Source organism: Paramormyrops kingsleyae, chromosome 17 (genome assembly GCF_048594095.1).
Source record: "Paramormyrops kingsleyae isolate MSU_618 chromosome 17, PKINGS_0.4, whole genome shotgun sequence".
In the NCBI taxonomy this organism is placed as follows: Eukaryota; Metazoa; Chordata; class Actinopteri; order Osteoglossiformes; family Mormyridae; genus Paramormyrops; species Paramormyrops kingsleyae.
In genome coordinates this window covers 6996787-7015410 of record NC_132813.1, presented here as the reverse complement: position 1 = coordinate 7015410, position 18624 = coordinate 6996787, and the positions used below count along the sequence as shown (strand labels likewise).

General features: G+C 41.5%; 1 protein-coding gene across 3 annotated transcripts in view; it reads left to right on the top strand.

Moving 5' to 3' along the window:
• The window catches only part of nos2b (nitric oxide synthase 2b, inducible), a 32430-nt gene extending 14654 nt beyond the window's left edge, over nt 1-17776 (top strand). Inside the window, exons 1-26 of one of the 3 annotated variants that reach the window (XM_023836340.2) lie at nt 5234-5351; nt 5488-5559; nt 5656-5748; nt 6470-6618; nt 6842-7004; nt 7123-7214; nt 7337-7478; nt 7583-7722; nt 8847-9021; nt 10446-10547; nt 11004-11198; nt 11758-11837; nt 11940-12084; nt 12294-12398; nt 12508-12557; nt 12866-13040; nt 13182-13314; nt 13455-13533; nt 14084-14274; nt 14493-14662; nt 15084-15294; nt 15378-15465; nt 15642-15763; nt 16237-16385; nt 16607-16801; nt 17004-17776. In XM_023836340.2, coding sequence (XP_023692108.2) covers nt 5503-5559; nt 5656-5748; nt 6470-6618; nt 6842-7004; nt 7123-7214; nt 7337-7478; nt 7583-7722; nt 8847-9021; nt 10446-10547; nt 11004-11198; nt 11758-11837; nt 11940-12084; nt 12294-12398; nt 12508-12557; nt 12866-13040; nt 13182-13314; nt 13455-13533; nt 14084-14274; nt 14493-14662; nt 15084-15294; nt 15378-15465; nt 15642-15763; nt 16237-16385; nt 16607-16801; nt 17004-17054 — 3252 coding nt within the window. In that variant the 5' untranslated portion in view covers nt 5234-5351; nt 5488-5502 and the 3' untranslated portion in view covers nt 17055-17776. Of the gene's footprint in view, nt 1-5233; nt 5352-5487; nt 5560-5655; nt 5749-6469; nt 6619-6841; nt 7005-7122; nt 7215-7336; nt 7479-7582; nt 7723-8846; nt 9022-10445; nt 10548-11003; nt 11199-11757; nt 11838-11939; nt 12085-12293; nt 12399-12507; nt 12558-12865; nt 13041-13181; nt 13315-13454; nt 13534-14083; nt 14275-14492; nt 14663-15083; nt 15295-15377; nt 15466-15641; nt 15764-16236; nt 16386-16606; nt 16802-17003 lie in introns of those variants that run through there. The other 2 variants (XM_023836343.2, XM_023836341.2) reach the window with 2 other exon arrangements.
• The last annotated feature ends 848 nt before the right edge of the window (nt 17777-18624 follow it).

Below are 18624 nucleotides of genomic sequence, written 5' to 3'. Positions count from 1 at the left end.
GTTGGTCTCCTGCCAAGACTGAAAGGGCTCCGCAGTCCATGTGTGAAGGTGGGTGATGATAGCACGTCCGAGTCTAAATAGCTTTGCAACTGCTTATGCTTTCCATTGATTGTTGCGAGTAAATTATCGACGCTTGTGATATTTTTTTATGTTTCCTTGCTTCTTTTATGTATTATTGCTTCTTTTCTATATATATTCGTACCTTTGCACCTAATACTATTAGCATTATTTGATACCCATTGTAGTACGAGTTATTTTGCATTGCCTTCAATATGATCGCTTAATATTGGTGTTAATGCGAGATCATTTTGTATTACTTATTAAAGTGTACTTGAGTGAACCTAAGCGTGCCTGTTTGTTCCTTCGAGAGCCCTATATCCCTCTCTCGTCCATTTTAATACAGTAGATTTAAAAGCACAAGATTGAGACTCACCTGGGGTTCATACACTGTCAGAAAAAACGTACCAATTATCACATCACTGGGGCTAATAGTTTGTATATTAAACGGCTCGACTGCAATGTCTGTGGTTTATCTTGAGTAACCAGGTCATGATTTCTGGTAAGAGACATTGCTGTGAATTTTTCAGATGTATTTTTTTGACACTTTAATTACCACAGAAAGAATGTCATTCGCTCCCATTATATTCGAGAGAAGCCCGACATTTCTACAGCCAATAACCTCCAATACTAGGCAACTCTCAGCAGAACAGTTTTTGAGTGAACTGCCCCTTTAAAATCAGTACTAAAAGTTAAGGGGAGCCAGTGCCGTCATTTTAAAAAGAATAATGAGTTGATTTTTCTTGGTATTTGCTAAAATTCTAGCAGCAGCATTTTGAAAGAGTGGCAGCTGTCTAATGGCCTACTTGGAAGGGTGGTCAGAAGAGCATTGCAGTAATGCATCATACGGTAAAGAATGGCATGAACACACTTCTCCAAGAGTTTCCTGGACACAAAGCCTCTGAATTTAGCTATATTATTCAGATGATTATCTTTAAATTTAAGGTGTGCCTAAATATAGGCTCCATGTCTCTTTCCTTAATTAAGAACAGTTACAAGCGGAATAAGGTACCAAACCTGCATTTACAGTTAAGAGTAGTTACGTTTTTTTTGTAATTTGACATAGAATTGCAGTTGCCAGGCTCTCACACAGGAGGTTACATTGTGTACCTAGTGAGCTATGCTAACAGGCTGATTCGGAGGTCCATTCGCTGGAAGATGGCCAGACCATCTGCAGATTAAAGGGTGAAGCGGAACACGGGGATGAGAGGACAGGGAGGACTTAAAGAAAATGTGGCCATGGACATCCACATAGATTCACGAGTACTTTGGATCAGTTATTTTGTCTGGGTTGGTTGCACTACCTGTCTTGTGCAGATGCTCTAAGTTAATTTAGCACGCATGATGGGTAGCTATTGACCCATTTCTGTTAAGATACTGAAAACCAGGAAGAGCCGGCTGAGCAGGTAGTGCAGGCCCATCTTGATCTCAAAGGAGAAAAGAGCATTTTAGATGTAGTCCTTTTCCTTATTAGAAAAGGAAGCAGGATAGTTATGGGTGAGCAGGTTTCAGGGTTTCTCCCTGAGATACTAACCATCTAAATTGGCTGGTAGAGGCATGCCCAAGGAGGAAGCATCAGTGACTGGCAGGGTTGTTTCTCCAGAAATGAGAACTTCTATTCTTTTTGTCTTTGTTTTTATTGTCAGGAATGTTATGAGTAGCTCTCCAAGTATTAATGACCACAAGGAAGAGTCTGTAACCTAGATATGGTACATGCCTTCGGTGTCTGGCTGCGGTTATTCGTCTGGGTGTTGAGCTTGTCATGTTAAGTCTGACTGTACAGGGGACCCCCCCCCCCCCCTATTGCAAGTACATGTGTAGCATGAGAAGCTGATGCCTATATGTACTGTCACCCCAGGGGGGGGGCATACTGAATATGGGAATGGCTCGTCCTTGGGACCTAAATGATCAGCCCAGTATAGAGTTTCATTCGAAATCCAGCTTGCTTACAGTGTGGTTTTATCAGTTTCTGTCTTAAATATATATTTCTGCTTAGTTTTTATATATTTTAGTTTCTGTTTTGATGACCTTATTTCTCTAAGGATGGAGTGAGAGTTGTGGAGCTATTTTATGCAAGGGCGTAGGTTTGGTTTTAGCATTGTTACAGGCCAAATCAGCCCCAAACCCAAAATGGAACAGCTAAACATATTAAATTTTCCCAATTGATCTGCTGAACTTGCCGCATAATCGGTAAACAACCGCCAACCACCCCCCCGATTACTAATGTTGCACTGTTTTTAGTTATCTCATATTTTCTGTATGTCCCCCACCCCCATATGCTGGTGAGTTTTTTTTTTTTTTTTTGGGGGGGGGGGGGGTGACAGTCAAGGTTACTGGAGGTTACACTGAACACTGAGTGGGCTCTGCTAATAGGCTAATTGGGGGGGGGGGGGCAGGAGATGGTTAGATATGATTGGCTGTGAGGATAAAGTGGGGAACTGGTGGGGGCTATGGAGTGTAAGAGCTCTGGGCATTAAGTAAGTCAGTAAGTAAGTAAAATTTATTTATAAAGCACCTTTCGCAGACAGAGGTCACAAGACTTACACTAATTAAACTTACACTAATTAAATGCAAAAATTTCTGAAAGTTCCATAGTCTTGGAGCCACAGACCGGAATGCATGGTAAATGTTCAGACCACAGGCTGTGTTTTCAGATTATTGTCTTAAATTGATTAGTTTAGTCTGTTTTGGGGCTTTATTTTTAGCCCTTACCTGTTGCTCTGCTGATGCAAGTAGAGGAGCCAGCTGAACAGGTACCAGAGTCCCGGGCGGGCTGGTGCTTAAGGAAGCTAGCGCGGCTGGGCCCTTCCCAGCTCTAAAAAGAAGAAGCACTGCTATGGCAGGTGTGGTTCTGGGTGTATCTGCTCATGAAAGACACTTTTCACCAGACTGAGATGGAGGAATCGTGATCAACGAGGAAGTGGCAGCAGGTCCAAGCAAAGGGCACGTGTTTTATCGGAAATGGCAGTCTTGGACCAAGTTCATATTTTGTTTGGGAAGAACTCACTAGTGTCACCTAGTGTCAGGAATGCTGTAACTAATTCTCGCCAAAGGGAGGGGGGCTACTTGTGGTTGGTGTGGGCCTTCTGGAGGGTACCTTCTGTGTAGTGGGGGTTATTAGTCCTTATTGCAAATCTATATGTGCAAGCACCCCCCCCCTCCCCCCCAGATACATTGAAGCAGTGAGTAGAAATTGCATCATTTGGCATGGACCTGTTGCTGATGAGTGTTTACAGTTGTCCCTCAGATAAGGTCTGTTTTACAGTGCCACTCGTGTCCTGTGGATTGCCAGTCACGTGTTATAGTTTGTTACATATTTACTCATCGCCGTAAGGTGTTCAGGGCTGTGACAATTCAGTGTGCTCTCTTGCAAAAGACTGGAATCTCACTTAAGGTGTGTCACACTCTGGATAGGCTTCGGATGCTCTCAGCTCCAATTGGATGAGCAGACACTGAAAACTGATGGATTTCATGTAGTCATCTTATTGACCATTAGCATTTTCCATAAAGGACTGTATTGTCTCACTGAAAACAAGTTTAATATCTAATATATTTGGTATACATCAATGACCAATTAAGGCAAATTTTCTTTTGCTAGTTTTGTATTTTTGCCAAATATTAGATATTGGAAAATGGTATTATATATGGCTTTATTTTAGTTAACATCTAAATGGTTAATGAAGAGTAAAGATGACTACCGTATAATTTATTTGTCAGAAATATCTTCAGTTTCCTTGAGCTGGCACTGCGCTGGTCAGTCCGTTAGGTAGACTGTGGCAGCCAAGAGTTGCTATTTACTGAGGGGTCCAGACCTTCAAATCAGCCGGTATCTCGCCCACCCACTCCTCTTGGAAAGGAGCAAGCAGCTCGGGGTATCGCCTGGGAATTGTGAAACTGGGAATTAGAGGTAACATGTAAACACCCCGATATATAATTTGGCTTCAAAAAAATACTTCACATTTATAGTAAGTTCTCCTCCCCCCAACGACAAATTAGGACACGCAAACAGCAAAGAATTCTGATGTAATCCTATTTGTCCAAATGTTTAATTAAGTATCAGGTTTCATTAATTACAGTCAATTGTTCTTAATGAGTGTTACTTATATTGTTTTGATTCTTTTTTTGGGGGGGGGTGGAGTTTTAATTATTTCTATGAAAAGCCTCATTAACCACCTGCTGTCATTCATATCACAAATTATTGCCGGTCAGACTTATTTCGGTAAATTCCCGCCCAGTTACTCTGATGCCTTTAAGGTATTGTAAAAATGAAACCGCAGTTGTGTTTTACAGTGACGTGTATTTGTTTTTCTGTCAAAACAAATTCGGTGATTCATTACATAAACTGACACTTTTTACGAATAAACAACATGTCGACACATAAAAAAATGTAAAATCCAGTCTGCTTCAGTCAGGATTAGCTTTTGGAGGTAAACTAATAATACATATCTTTATTTTATTTCATGACAAAAGAAAAAAGATCTTTAGCCGATATTCAACCTTTATCAATATTCCCAAGAATTAAATTTGGCACGCGTGTACAGTTAAATAGCATGCAACTTATCCCAATCATATTTGGTTCTGCTATTAACGTGGCACTTGAAAAATGCGGCTATAGATCAAAATCTGCGCTACATAAAAACAAAAAAAATCCGTGTTGTTTATTTGGAACGTAACGAAAACGTTAAGCATGGCATGATAGGCCTGTCCTTACCTGTTCTTAGGAAGTCTTCAGAAGTCAACAATACACTTTTAAATACTGAATACTTAATAAAAAGGGACATAGGAAAAACACTTCAAAGTAAAAACACGCGCTCTTTGACTCTTATATGAAATAAAAATTTACCAATGAATATCCCATTGAACCCCCCCCCCCCCCCCCCCCCACCCACCCACCCACTGTGGCTGGTATGAAACACCTGTTCATATTGGCACTCGCTTTTTTCTTTTTCTTTTTTTCCCCCCAATATTTTTTCTTGCCCTTTTAAAAGATACATTTTTGGGATTATTAGCGGGTGGAGCTAGATTGCGATCTCATCCAGTGGATGCCACTCCCGCTTACGGTAAATAGCCTACCTCTAAGTTACCGGACCTACGAAATATTTTTCCTTGTTTCATTATCGTCTTTCCCCCCCCACCCCCAAGCACCATTTGAATACTATATAAGATCTACATCTATAGTTATTGTCTCACATGTGCAGACATCTTTGCAACGCGTCTGATCAGATACTTGTAGGAAGGCTGAGGTAACTTCTAGTGCAGCAAGTGCATCTATATTCTTCGCGCAGTACCGTTATGTACGTAATATCAATATTGAATATATGTGTTTTAGCAACTACGCTCCTTCTTTTAGTCTGTTTTGCTTATTAAATTATTAATATATTTAAATAGCCTTAGTTATAAAATATTTTTGTTAACTTTTTTCCTTTTAAGCAATTCGTTGACAAAATGAAAGTACTTCAAGAAGAGAACGTGAAAAATACACGCCAAGCGCAGGTGATCAAGGTACTGAATTTTAAATAATTTTTTTTAAATTTTTATTTATACGTGTGTCAGCGTATTTGTGTTCTTAATCTATACCCGCTGCCCTTCCCGGGACAGAGAGCGGCCCCCGGCAGGTGCCCGTTCTTACACGTCCGCAACCTGATCGACGGTTCAGACTGTCAGGACACTTTGCATCATAAAGCTGTCAAGGTATGAAACCTATAATGACAATTATTTTCATTTCAGCCCACAACACGATGTTGGCAAATTGTCATAGTAATATTTATCTAGTTTATAAAAGCCATGGGTTGCTTTTTGTTTATTAGTTAAAATAACTGTGATGTCCGTTTAACGCATGCGGTCTTAGGGGTTAATGTGTATTATAACTTTGAGCCTTTTTAATTTCGAATACTCCGTATTGAATACTTGTTGAATGATTTTTCTATCTATCTATCTAGTCTGTCTGTCTATGCTATTTCTGTAAATATTATAGATTTCAGAGCAAAGTGAGTGTTTTAAATCTTTGTTAACGTTAATTATCCATGTATCAGTACATTATGAGTTCATTATTAATTTACTGACTACAGCTGCATTAGTCAAGGGTCTCAAGTGAGCCTGATTAAGATGAGGGAATATTACATAAGAAAATAAGGACTTTTGCCGTTCTTAGGGGACATCTCCAAAATGCAGCTGCTTAGCTAACAGTAATCTTTGTCATTTTCAACCTCTTCAACCTATTTGGAATTTCCCCATCTTTATCTGACAGGCAGATGTCTGAGTATTTATATTAATATATGTTCTTATATATTTAATATTTTAATATATTTCTAAATTTGTATTGAATATGGAAATTCCCTTGTGACAAAAAAACTGAAGAAAGCATTGAGCTATAATATTGTAACCAAAACATATGTACTTTACCTTCCCCTAGAATCAGCTGTGTACATCAAAAGTATGTGAGAATTCCAAAATGACACCCAAGTCCCTGGTGGTGGGGCCGCAGAAATGCCCCGTGTCCCAAAACGACATCCTAGTGCAAGCCATTGACTTCATCAACCAGTACTACCACTCTCAGAAAATGTGAGCTGGCCGACAGAGATATTATTAAAGAAATGATTTCAAATGCGTTCTTCATATCAAACGCTTTCACGTAAATTCTAAATAATGTACTCTGCTCCAAAAGCAATGCCACGACTGAGATATTATAAGATAATACTAAATTAAATTAATATTAAAGTTGAGCCAGTACTACTCTTGTATGAAATGGAATTTGAGTGACTTATTCCTTCATATTGATTTGTAGTGCCAAACCTGAAGACCATCTTGCTCGTGTGGAAGCTGTTGTCAAGGAGATAGATGCCACAGGAACCTATCAGCTGACCATGGAAGAGCTGGTGTTCGGGGCCAAACAAGCATGGCGAAACGCCCCGAGATGCATTGGCAGGATCCAGTGGTCGAACTTGCAGGTGAGTAGCGAAAGCTGTCCGGACCACGTCTTAATTTCATCCCAACCCATATGAGTAGTATAGAAGATAGCAGGATCGTTCCTTAATTGCCTAAATGTGCTTCTCAACTGGTACACAGGTGTTTGATGCGCGAAAGTGTAGCACAGCCCGAGAAATGTTCGACTTCCTGTGCAGGCACATAGAATTCGCCACGAACGGAGGGAACTTGAGGTAGGTGACGTCTTCCAGAATCTCCAGTGCTGGTATTTGGCTCTAGGTTATTATTTAAATCTTAAGAGATGGACCAGAGTTCTGCCTTTTGGTAAAACGGTCATTGTCGCGTTCCCCAACAGGTCTACAATTACGATTTTCCCCCAGAGAGGGGATACAAAGCATGACTTCAGAGTGTGGAACAGTCAGCTGGTGCGGTATGCTGGGTACCACATGTCGGACGGGAGTATTCTAGGCGATCCAGCCAACACTGAGTTTACAGAGGTAGCTGCCAGAGACGTGTGATGTTTATAACCACTCTTGCTCCTGTTTTATGTCTCATGCTATTTAGAACCTCACTGTAATGCCATCTCCTTCCTCCTCCTTAGCTTTGCATCCAGCTGGGGTGGACACCAAAATATGGCCGCTTTGATGTGCTGCCTCTGGTCCTGCAAGCTAACGGTGAAGATCCTGAGGTCTTTGAAATTCCTCCAGAGCTCGTCCTGGAAGTCTCAATGGAGCATCCTCAGTGAGTCTCAATTACTCCTTCCATGAAAATAAATCAGCTGCACTGTAGAAATACTGAGAGTTCAGTATCAGGAGTTCATTAGTTACTCATTTGGTTCTCGGCCAATTTATTGAACATGTAGTACTTGATGTAAAATAGAAGCATATCGCGGAAATAGACACATGGTCATTTTAAGAAATCGAAGCTGTTAGAATATTGACGTTCTAAAATGGTTACAAATTCGTAGGTCTTGAGAGCCAGAGTGTATCTGATTTTCATTATACCTCATCCCGTATTTGCCTAATTAAATCAATTGTTTTTTTAATGACTGAATCAGACCAGTCTCCTTTCTCTGGAGAGCTAAAAATTTAAAGAGACCTTTCAAACCAACTGGCCACTGCAATTTGGGGGCCAGTGCTAATCTGGAGAGCCCTACACCCAACAGAATGCATTGTTGGGGTACATTCTTTCACCCGATATTAAACAATTGAAACTCAAAGCCTAATTATCTAGGAAGCTGATTTCTCTGCCTCTTTAAATACCAGCCACTTAAAACCAGTTCATTAATCTCTATGAGCAGAGCCAGAGGTTAAATCAAGCATTTTAAGTGCACTAGTGGAATGGTGGCCTGTTTCTGTAGGATTAACGTCCCAAGCGATTTCCCACATCACTAATTACACACCTCAGAACCATCCATAATTTTCTGAAATTGTCTTCTCTTATTGTCCTGAGGATCGATTATTATTATAGTCAATTTTTACTATTACAAAAATGACAGGATAAGCTTATGTTTTGGCAGTGCCAGGAAGTAAACAGCTACTCAGTTGACTTCAAATGCATCAAATAACAGAAAAGTTTGAACAATATTTAATCATTATGAGGCATTAATTAATATATTTACTGCTATAGTATACTATACTATACTGCATATGTACTACTAGTATATTTTACCGTACTATACTTACTACTACTACATATTACTATGCTATGCTATTGTGTACTATATTTTATTACATAAAGTCATTGAGTATCTAAACTGTTTAACTATGTATAAAAGTGCAGCTCTTTTAGGTTATTTGCAAAAATGGACATATTCCCTTGTTTGGATGGTGGCTGTCTGACTGATGACCCCCCACCTTGCCCAGGTATGAGTGGTTTGGGGACCTGCAGCTGAGGTGGTACGCTCTCCCCGCCGTCTCCAACATGTTATTGGAGGTGGGGGGCCTGGAGTTTCCTGCCTGTCCCTTCAATGGCTGGTACATGGGCACGGAGATCGGGGCGCGGGACTTCTGTGACCCCCAGCGCTACGACATGCTGGAGGTGAGGATGGTCACTCCTCCTGTTTTATAGAGGAATTTGAGAAAGTGACTTAAACTTACATTACAAGGTGTCAGTCAAACACAGAGCTGATCTTTCAGTGATTCTAGGTCCACGTAAAAGGTTTTTAATATTATTGAATATCTTCTATCAGAGTAATATTGTGGCACGGATGTGCAGTGGTTAGCACTGTTACCTCACACTTCCAGGACCAGGGTTCGAGTCTCCGGCACGGCTCCGTGTGTGTGGTGTTTGCATGTTCTCCCCGTGTTGTCGTGGGGTTTCCTCCCAGAATCCAAAACCATCAGGGCTGTGCAGAGACTATTTGAAGGGCCCAAAGATAAAAAAAAAGTACCTTTAAGGCTCGTGCACAAGTTCACATTAAATAGTTTGGGCAGAACGGGCAGAACGGGCAGGTGCTCAGGCCCCCCCCCAACCACCTGAAAGCACAATGACGACAAAAGCATTTCAAAAATCAAAATGGACTACAAGACTGACTGAAATAAAATAACAATGCGTAGTTCGATTTTAAACTTCTGTTTTTGCGTTCAGTTTTGTGCCTGTTTTAGCCTGCCAGATGTCCCTCCTCTAAATAATTGATAGTAAGTGTGGTCTGTGATAAGCATCTCAAATTGACAAAATTACATATGCCCTCATGAGACCATGTTTTCCATTAAGAGATTAGATAAAATTTTGGCATGCAGTGAGTCAGTCATAAATGTGAAAGCTCACTGTGGAACCATTTTGAGTGTGACACAAGTTCTAATTGTTTGTTTGTGTTAAGAGAAAGGAATTAACTAAGTAAAAGACAGGCCTTAATTGCTGCCACAAACATGTTTATAAACAAGTTAAGGACTACAACACCATGAAAAGAAACGGGACCAAAATATGAGGTGACATTGAAATAGGCGGTATTACACAAGCCGGAATTTCTTGCTTAGCCGGATAACTTGTCAGCATTAAGGTAGTCTGAGCTACATTTAAGTGGACAAAGATGTAGTCCATTTAGCACAGACTACCTTAAATCCAACAAGCTGGCTATACAAGAAATCCTGCTTCCCATAGGGCTGTCAAATGGTTATTTTTTTAAATCATGTTTAAACATAATTATAGTCACAGTATATTCAGTATAGGAATGCATTTATCTTTTTCAAACAAAATAAACAAAGCAACAATGTTTCCTAGCCTTTCCCCTCAGTCAGCATCCCTGTGAATCTGGCATTTTGTGTAACATCATGACCAAGCTGAACTAAAAATGGCGGAAACTCATAAAATTGAAATTAAAATGAAAGAGAAACAAAAATGAAAAAGTGTTAAGATTAAAACTAGTTTTTAAAACTGAAATTAAAATGACCTTGATCACACTCCCTTGTGTCAACACATTTAAATTATTTTTCACTCTTTATGTCTCTGCTTCGCTCTCAAAGACTGTTGGCAGCAAGATGGGCCTGGAGACAGACAACCCCTCCTCGCTCTGGAAGGACGTGGCCTTAGTAGCCGTCAATATCGCTGTCATGCACAGCTTCCAGGTATGGCCACCTGGGGGGGGGGGGGGGCTGGCTACTCTCGTTATTACCTGTTTCACAACATCAAATATGCGGAAACTCAAATTTCCAGAAGCAAACTTGACTAAATGAAATGTATGAGGAAATATTTCTGGTATTTGTCCCCGATAACTGGAAGTCCCGGATATCACCAGGAACAAAGTGGGGGCATTGGATACCCTGGCAGATTCAGGGGGCCCAGCAGTTTGAATACGTGAAAGGGGGGGGGGGGCAAGGTGACATTCTTTCATGGGACCCAGAATTTATAGCTACAGCCCTGGGTGTTGATATGTTTCAGATTATTCATTTAATCATGCTGGGACAAATAAAGTAAGAGTCAGCACACGGAAGCTCAGTGTTTCATGTGTAAGATTAGTTACTGGCCGTGGCTTCCAGGGAGTGTAATGACCAATGCCTGGTTTTCACGTGGGGGGGGTACAGAAGCATAATGTGACCATCACGGACCATCACTCCGCCAGTGAGTCCTTCATAAGACACATGGAGACTGAGTTCCAGCTGCGGGGGGGCTGCCCGGCTGACTGGACCTGGCTGGTTCCACCCATGTCCGGCTCCATCACACCTGTCTTCCACCAGGAGATGGTCAACTACGTCCTGTCACCTTTCTTTTACTATCAGGTGCTGTGACCTCCTTGCCTCAACACGGTCATTAATTACAGTATTTTAATAATTAAACAGATTAGTTGCCTTCAGTTATCCATCATGAAGTGAGATTTGTCCGCTAGCTGGATAACTTGTCTCATTTAAGGTACCACAGTTTAAATGGATTTTTCGTTCATTGACATACATTTATCCCAGACCACCTTAAATCTGACGAGTTATCTTGTTAACCTAAAGTTCCAGCTTCATAATACAAGCCCCAATTCAATCGAAGAACACATAGACGTAGTAGCCCTAGCACTAAGTGTACCTAGCTATAATTAGGTAGGTCCCACATTTTTCTGTGTGCTATTTTCAATTGCAGCCACATGATTGGCTGTTTTGCATTAGCAAGCAGGTGTAGTTAATAAAGTGGCCAATGAGTGTGGAGTAGATTTATTGCTATATCCAGAATACTGAATATCAACCACACTTAGCCACGCCTGTCAAATTTGCATGTTTTACTGTTCATCTAAGTTGGCCATTATTTCTATCATTTCCTCATCTGCTTTTTTTCTTCTTTCATGCGTTTTTACAGCCAGATGCCTGGTTAACACACAACTGGAAAAATAACGTGTGGAGAAAAGGGAAACTCGTGTCTTTCAAAGGACTAGCCAGGTAAAACACTGAATGATCAGCTGGTACAATCCATAATGTCTGCTGCAGACATCGTCACTGCGGGCTGGACCGTCAAACTCATGAAACTGCATCTTTCTGCAGAATGGTACTCTTCTGCTCCACGGTGATGCGGCGCTTCATTGCTCAGAGGGTACGGTGTACTGTAATTTACGCTACAGAGACAGGCAAATCACAGTCCTTCGCCAAAAAACTCAACTCGATGCTGAACAGTGCCTTCAATTCCAGGGTAAGAGACCCTCCTCCCTTGACTACTAGAGAGCCAATGGTCTTATAAACATGTGACATCTTAATCCTCCATGGTTGTACTCAAGTAATTATTTATACAAACAAAATGAGAAAAGAGAAAGATGTCTTTTAATGCATATTTTGGGTCCTAAATGCTATACTGGAAGTAGACCCCATCGTGTATGTGTAACTGGTTCTGGCCTCATGCAGGTGCTGTGCATGCATGAGTATAACATCACTGACCTGGAGAAAGAGTCCTTTCTGGTTGTGGTAACCAGCACCTTTGGCAATGGAGAATCCCCAGAGAATGGAAAGGTCTGTATTTATAATGACCTTTAAACAGCCTCTATGACTTTTTCTCATTGATTAATAGTCAATAAAGTTGACTTTCTCTGTCCTTCTTGTTCATGTCTTCATCTTACAGAACTTCTGGAAGCATCTTTATGCCGTGCCGTGCCTTAGAAACAAATTCAGGTACATCCCTCATGGAAAGAACATTTTTAAATGAATTTGAGGAAGCACTTCTTTACACATTGTGTAGTTAGAGTATGGAATAGTCTTCCTGTTAGTGTAGCGCAAGCTAAAACCCTGGGTTAAATCAGAGCTAGACAAGATTTTAACAGCTCTGAGCTATTAGTTAAGTTCTCCCCAAACGAGCTTGATGGACCGAATGGCCTCCTCTCGTTTGTAAATTTCTTATGTTCTTAGATACTGCCCCTAAAGCTAAGGAGATGATTGGTTGGATGGAGGTGGGTAATGCTGGGTCTTCTCTTGCTGCATAGGTACTGTGTGTTTGGCCTGGGCTCCCGCATGTACCCACAGTTCTGCGCTTTCGCCCGGTCTGTGGACACCAAGCTTGCGGCTCTTGGGGCCAAGCGCTTGACATGCATGGGAGAGGGCGATGAGCTGAGCGGACAGGACAAAGCCTTCATCATCTGGGCCAAGAAAGCCTTCGCGGTAGGCCAACAGAACAGAATATTTTTATTTTTAGTCATGTTTGCTGTCATTTTGTATTTGTTAAAAAAAAGATCACTGGTTCATGTTTGTCTTTGCTGTCTCTCCATCCCCTGGTTGTTGTCGTTGATTTCTGGGCAAAAGGATGCCTGCCAGGAATTTGGAATCAGTACCCAGCTGGATATCCGGCTGCCAGGGATGGACCAGCACACTGATGACTGGGACCCAAGGAGATACCAGCTGCAGCACAAAAAATCCTCCCAAGACCACATCACCGGTAAGCCTCTTCCTGTCTGAGTCGACTGCAGATATTCCATCTCTTAAATGATAAATCCAAATGCCTTCTAGTCATGTTTTACAGGCTCTGCCAAGTTGTACATTCATGTTATAATGCATCTTCTCTGTCTTCATCTGCAGCCCTCTCAGCCATCCACTCCAAAAAAATTCTCCCCATGAAGCTGAAGAGAAGGCAGAACCTCCAGAGCTCTCAGTCAAGGTGCAGGACCCGTTACGTTCTCCTATCCTATCCTAGACCTGAGATGCATGTTTCTCATTGGCTGACTCTTAAACATGAGAGTCTTTTGATTCTCGTCATATTTGGTTTAATTGTCCCTTGCTCGAATCATGCTGGCAGGGAATAAATTATACTGGAATCGGTCCATGTCAAGAGATGTGCAGAGCTCTGATATTCAGTTAAATCAGTTAAATTCTAAGACATTATAAGATATATTAAAGAGGTTATGGTGTTCTTGAGATCCAGATTTTACTTAAAACCAGAGAAAAGTACGAATATATGGTCCTGTTTGGGTCATACAAAGACATGTGACTTACTATCGTATCGTTATGTTTTATTTGTGCACGTGGCTTTCACAATAGATGTTCTATTAATTTATGGGAATGAAGTATGTGTACATCAGTAAAGTATGTGAGCACAACAGGCCACATATCGCAGGAGACTGCCACTCCTTATGATGAAATCTGCAGTGCTTCAGGGTACGGTGTGGCATGCAGGAAGGTGCCAATCGTTACGACATTTTATGTTTCAGCCGTGCCACTATTCTGGTGGAGCTGGAGAGTGACGGCAGCGCAGAGGGCATGCAGTACCTGCCCGGTGACCACGTTGGGCTTTTCCCGGGGAACTCGACGCAGCTGGTCACTGGCATCCTTAAGCACGTTGCCGACGCGCCTCCCAGCAGCCAGAGTGTGCAACTTCAGTATCGATCGGGCACAAGTGCAAGTATGTTGCTCTAGGGACTGTGTGACCCTGCTTTCTGAAAAAAAAAATAAACAATGTATGTCCCTTTGGATAAAAGCATCTGCCAAATCAGACGAACTGTAACAAACATGAGTAACATAGCATTTGCAATTCAGATAAAGTTCACCATGGCATCCAAATAGGTCATGAAAAAGAATATACATCGCCTCAAGGATATACTTGCTTTCTCTGTGCCACAGATGGAGACGAAGGCTGGCAGGCCAACGACCATATCCCAGCATGCACTCTGTCCCAGGCACTGACCTACTTCCTGGACATTACCACGCCCCCTTCGCAGAATCTTCTTCACAAGCTGTCTCAGCTGGCAGGCCAAGAGGGTCATCGGCAGAGACTGTTAAAGCTATCTCAGGTAAGCACACCTGCAGCACTGCTCCTTCGCTTCCAGTCTAACTTACCCTCAGCTGCACCCCAGACAGTGTAATATGTCCTCCTACTCTCTTCTGTCCCTCCAAGGGTATTGAAAACAGCTGAGACCATAATTTAGTAGCCATAAATTTTTGCAGTTATTGCTATTGCTTAGTAGACTAAAAAGACTGGAATGGCTTTTAACTCTGCTGGACAATCTACTGAGGCAATTTAGGCTGAGTACCTCATTTATGAGGTACAAGAGAAGGCTCACTTTTCAGTGGTAAGTCCAGGTACTCAAGCGCTATACTATTTTATGACCAAGTTTATCCTTTAGATGAATGTTTTAGATACCATTAAGCACTGTTACACAGGAGTACAAAGGCAGGGATGTGAAGTTGAGAATGTCTTACTGGGTCTTGTAGGACGCTGAGGAGTACAATTCCTGGAAAGCATTTCACAAGCCTACCTTCTTGGAGGTTCTGGAGGAATTCTCTTCCTTAGAGCCCCCGGCGACTTTCCTGCTCAGCCAGCTGCCTCCTTTAAAGCCCCGCCTCTATTCCATAAGCTCCTCCCCTGAACTCAACCCCAGGGAGATCCATCTTACTGTGACTGTGGTCAACTATCATACGCAAGGTACGGAGTTTCTGCATGACTCACAAAGTGCTGGCTGTCAGGTGGCTGCTTCTGGGTGGTGACATCTGACCTTTACGTTCCAGATGGACAAGGTCCAATGCATCACGGTGTCTCCAGCACCTGGCTGAACACCATCAAGGAGGGAGACATGGTGCCTTGCTTTATCCGCAGGTATGAGACACCAGCATCTGTCACCTTCTGTGCCTGAGGTGCACCTGGTCTTTTAGCCCTGTAGAGACCTATCTAGCCATTTTTAAACCAACCCCAGGCCAGCTGCAAATGCTGTACCGTGTTGTTCATGTTGGGCCATTCAGAAGGTGCTTATTGAGTCTGTCTCTCACTTCCAGCTCCAGTGATTTTCACCTCCCAGTGGAGCCCAGCTCTCCAGCCATCCTAGTGGGGACGGGCAGTGGCATCGCCCCCTTCAGGGGCTTTTGGCAACAGCGGCTGTATGACACGCAAACTAAAGGTAACATGGGAAAAAGTTTCTGTGATTAACTTTCCCATGGCCTGTGGCACGCATCACTGTAACACCATTCATGAAAAAATAGTTGTGACTCTGAACACTAGGGCTGGGAATCAACCTGAGCTCATAATTTGTTCTGATTTTGATTCCCAAGCGCCCGATTCAATTCAAAATTAATTTTGCTACATTTTTTTAAAAAAAGAATAGCGCACTGTAGTTGCCAAATGCTGTCTATTACCATGTGAAACAAGTAACCAGACAAGGTTGTTGTTAAGTAAAATTGAAAATATATACAAGTCATGGGGAAAAGGCATAAATTAGCAAGATCGATCTCGGGATTTTGTGAATCGATAGTGAATTATCAAAACCAATACCAAGAGCAATTATAAAATCGATATATTTCCCCACCGCTACTGACCACTACAGTCTTGCCTGTATATTTACGCTATTTGGTCGTCTTGTCTTGTTGTGTCCAGGTGTGAGAGGTGCACCCATGACACTAGTGTTTGGTTGCCAAAGTTCAGACAAAGACCACATCTACAAAGAGGAAACCCAGCAGATGATGAAGAATGGGGTGCTCAATGACGTCTTTCCTGCATATTCTCGTGAATCTGGCCACCCTAAGGTGTGTTTTTATAACTTAATTATGTCATCTGAGTATGTAGAAGCGAAGATTCATACGTAATGCTTGTTTGCTTCTAATATGGACCATAACCTCATTGTTTGCTAAAAATGAAATCAATTATCAAAGACAGAGTCCATAAAGTTGAAAGTGTCAGTGTATATTAACACAACATATACTGAACTGTTGGGATGACCTTGTTTCCTTGTGGTCTCCATAATCAGATGTACGTTCAAGATGTCTTGAGGGAAAGGTTGGAACGGGAAGTGGTGAGGGTCCTGCACTGGGAACAGGGACATCTCTATATCTGTGGGAATGGAAGGATGGTCCAGGATGTAACCAACACAGTGCAGGACATCCTGGCAAAGCAGCTGGAATTGAATCCCTCCGCTGCTGTGGAATACATGACCCAGCTTAAGGTAGGCATTGTTTTTTGACAAGAACAAAGCATATATGTTGATATAGCAAAAGTGAGTAAATGGAACCACCATTTCTGGTTGTCATTGAAAATATGTATAGTCAAACTTTGAGATATTGTGCTTTTATTGATCATCAGGCACCTATGCCATGTAAAGTCATGATTTGTTACCATCATTCACCTCGCTGTCTTGTTTTTGACAGTTCGAGAAGAGGTTCCATGTAGATGACTTTGGGGCAACCATTCGGACATAACAGAAGTTAAATTGTGATCAGGCTTCGCAACGAGTCTAGAGAGCGGCACAAACTTGGAGTCAAGGGATGGAGTCTCAGTGTTATGGTCTGAACTTCAAGTTAATGGCTCACTTTGTGGAAATACATTCCTCTGCCAGTCTTCTGTTTATACAACAGATAGCTGTTGCCAGCCAAAATGCCAAGTGGACGCTGTGTGAGGGAGGAACAAGCATAAGGGAACAGTTCCAGGCGTCACAGGCTGTGAAAATTATTTACAGTTCAATTTCAAGTGAGAAAAATATGTGCCGATTGTGCAGTGATTTTGTTCTCTTTGATTACATGGATGTAATTTCATCTTGGTCATTTAAAACCTGTTCCTGTTCCTTTTTTGTGCTTTTGTGCATTCACTATCTGATTATACAATCTCTGTTTATACAGTTTTATGTTTCTGTACATGAAAAATGGACACACTGCAATTTATTGCCCTTCATAGCTTGCTGATAATCTCACTGTGTTGTATCCTTAAATAGAACATTTTAAGCACTGTTTCTAGAACTTCCTACATTTTTTAAAGGTTTTAGTAACAAAATAAACCAGTATATTACTTATTAGTGCATGATTAGGGCTCATTTAACAATAGTATCATACTATATGATTTATTGTAAAACTTGGTATGTGTCCAATTTGTAAATAATTTTAATGTTACCTACTGATGAAGTAAAAATAAACATTTAAAAGCTGAACGTGTTATATTGCATATTGTTAACTTAAAAATGTAATTTGCTTTTATGAGGAAAAAAAAATTGCAATTCAGTGTGGAAGCCGTACTACCTTATTCTGAAACCCAATAGCAGCTGTATTCTAGTACTCACTCTTACTACAAGTTCTATAATGGCCTAGTTATGCAGCTCTAAATGTGAGTATTAAAGTCCTTTTGAATGTTGAAGAACTACAAAGCATGGTGTGGATGGGGCCTGTCATTGGCCACTAAGTATCCATCCATCCATCCATTTCCTGTAGCTGTTTATTCTGTTCACGGTCACAGGGGGTCTGAAGTCTATTAGTTTACTAAGTAAACTTACTCATTAACACAAATAGCCAAACTGAGAGTTGCATGGCCATTACCATTATATATACCATTGATCTCCAACCATTATTTACAGTGAGGAATACACTGGGGGGGGTGCAACGGTGGTGTATAGAAAGACATCTCTGAACACGCAAGCAATTAAATCTAAAAGCAAGTTTAGAGGCAACTGGAAGTCCTACCCATTACTAGGCAGGGGTGCCTAATGAAGTGGCTAGAGTACAAGTCTGCACACACAAAGTTACATGTATGTAACAGTTTTATTCCCTTATAAATAGTCTGTAGGGTTTGCAAATTACCTCAACGGTTTTGACGTAGCAAATTTTAGGTTTATAGTGGAATAATATAAATTTGCCGTATGATGTTTTGCGTGAGCGTCTGGGAGTGTGAGTGTCACGCCTGATGCGTGAGAGTTGGCAGCCCTGTATAGGTATTTACTTAACCCACTGTATTTGTGATAGTCTAACCTAATCACGATTGCTCAGCTTATGATTGACCCCCACT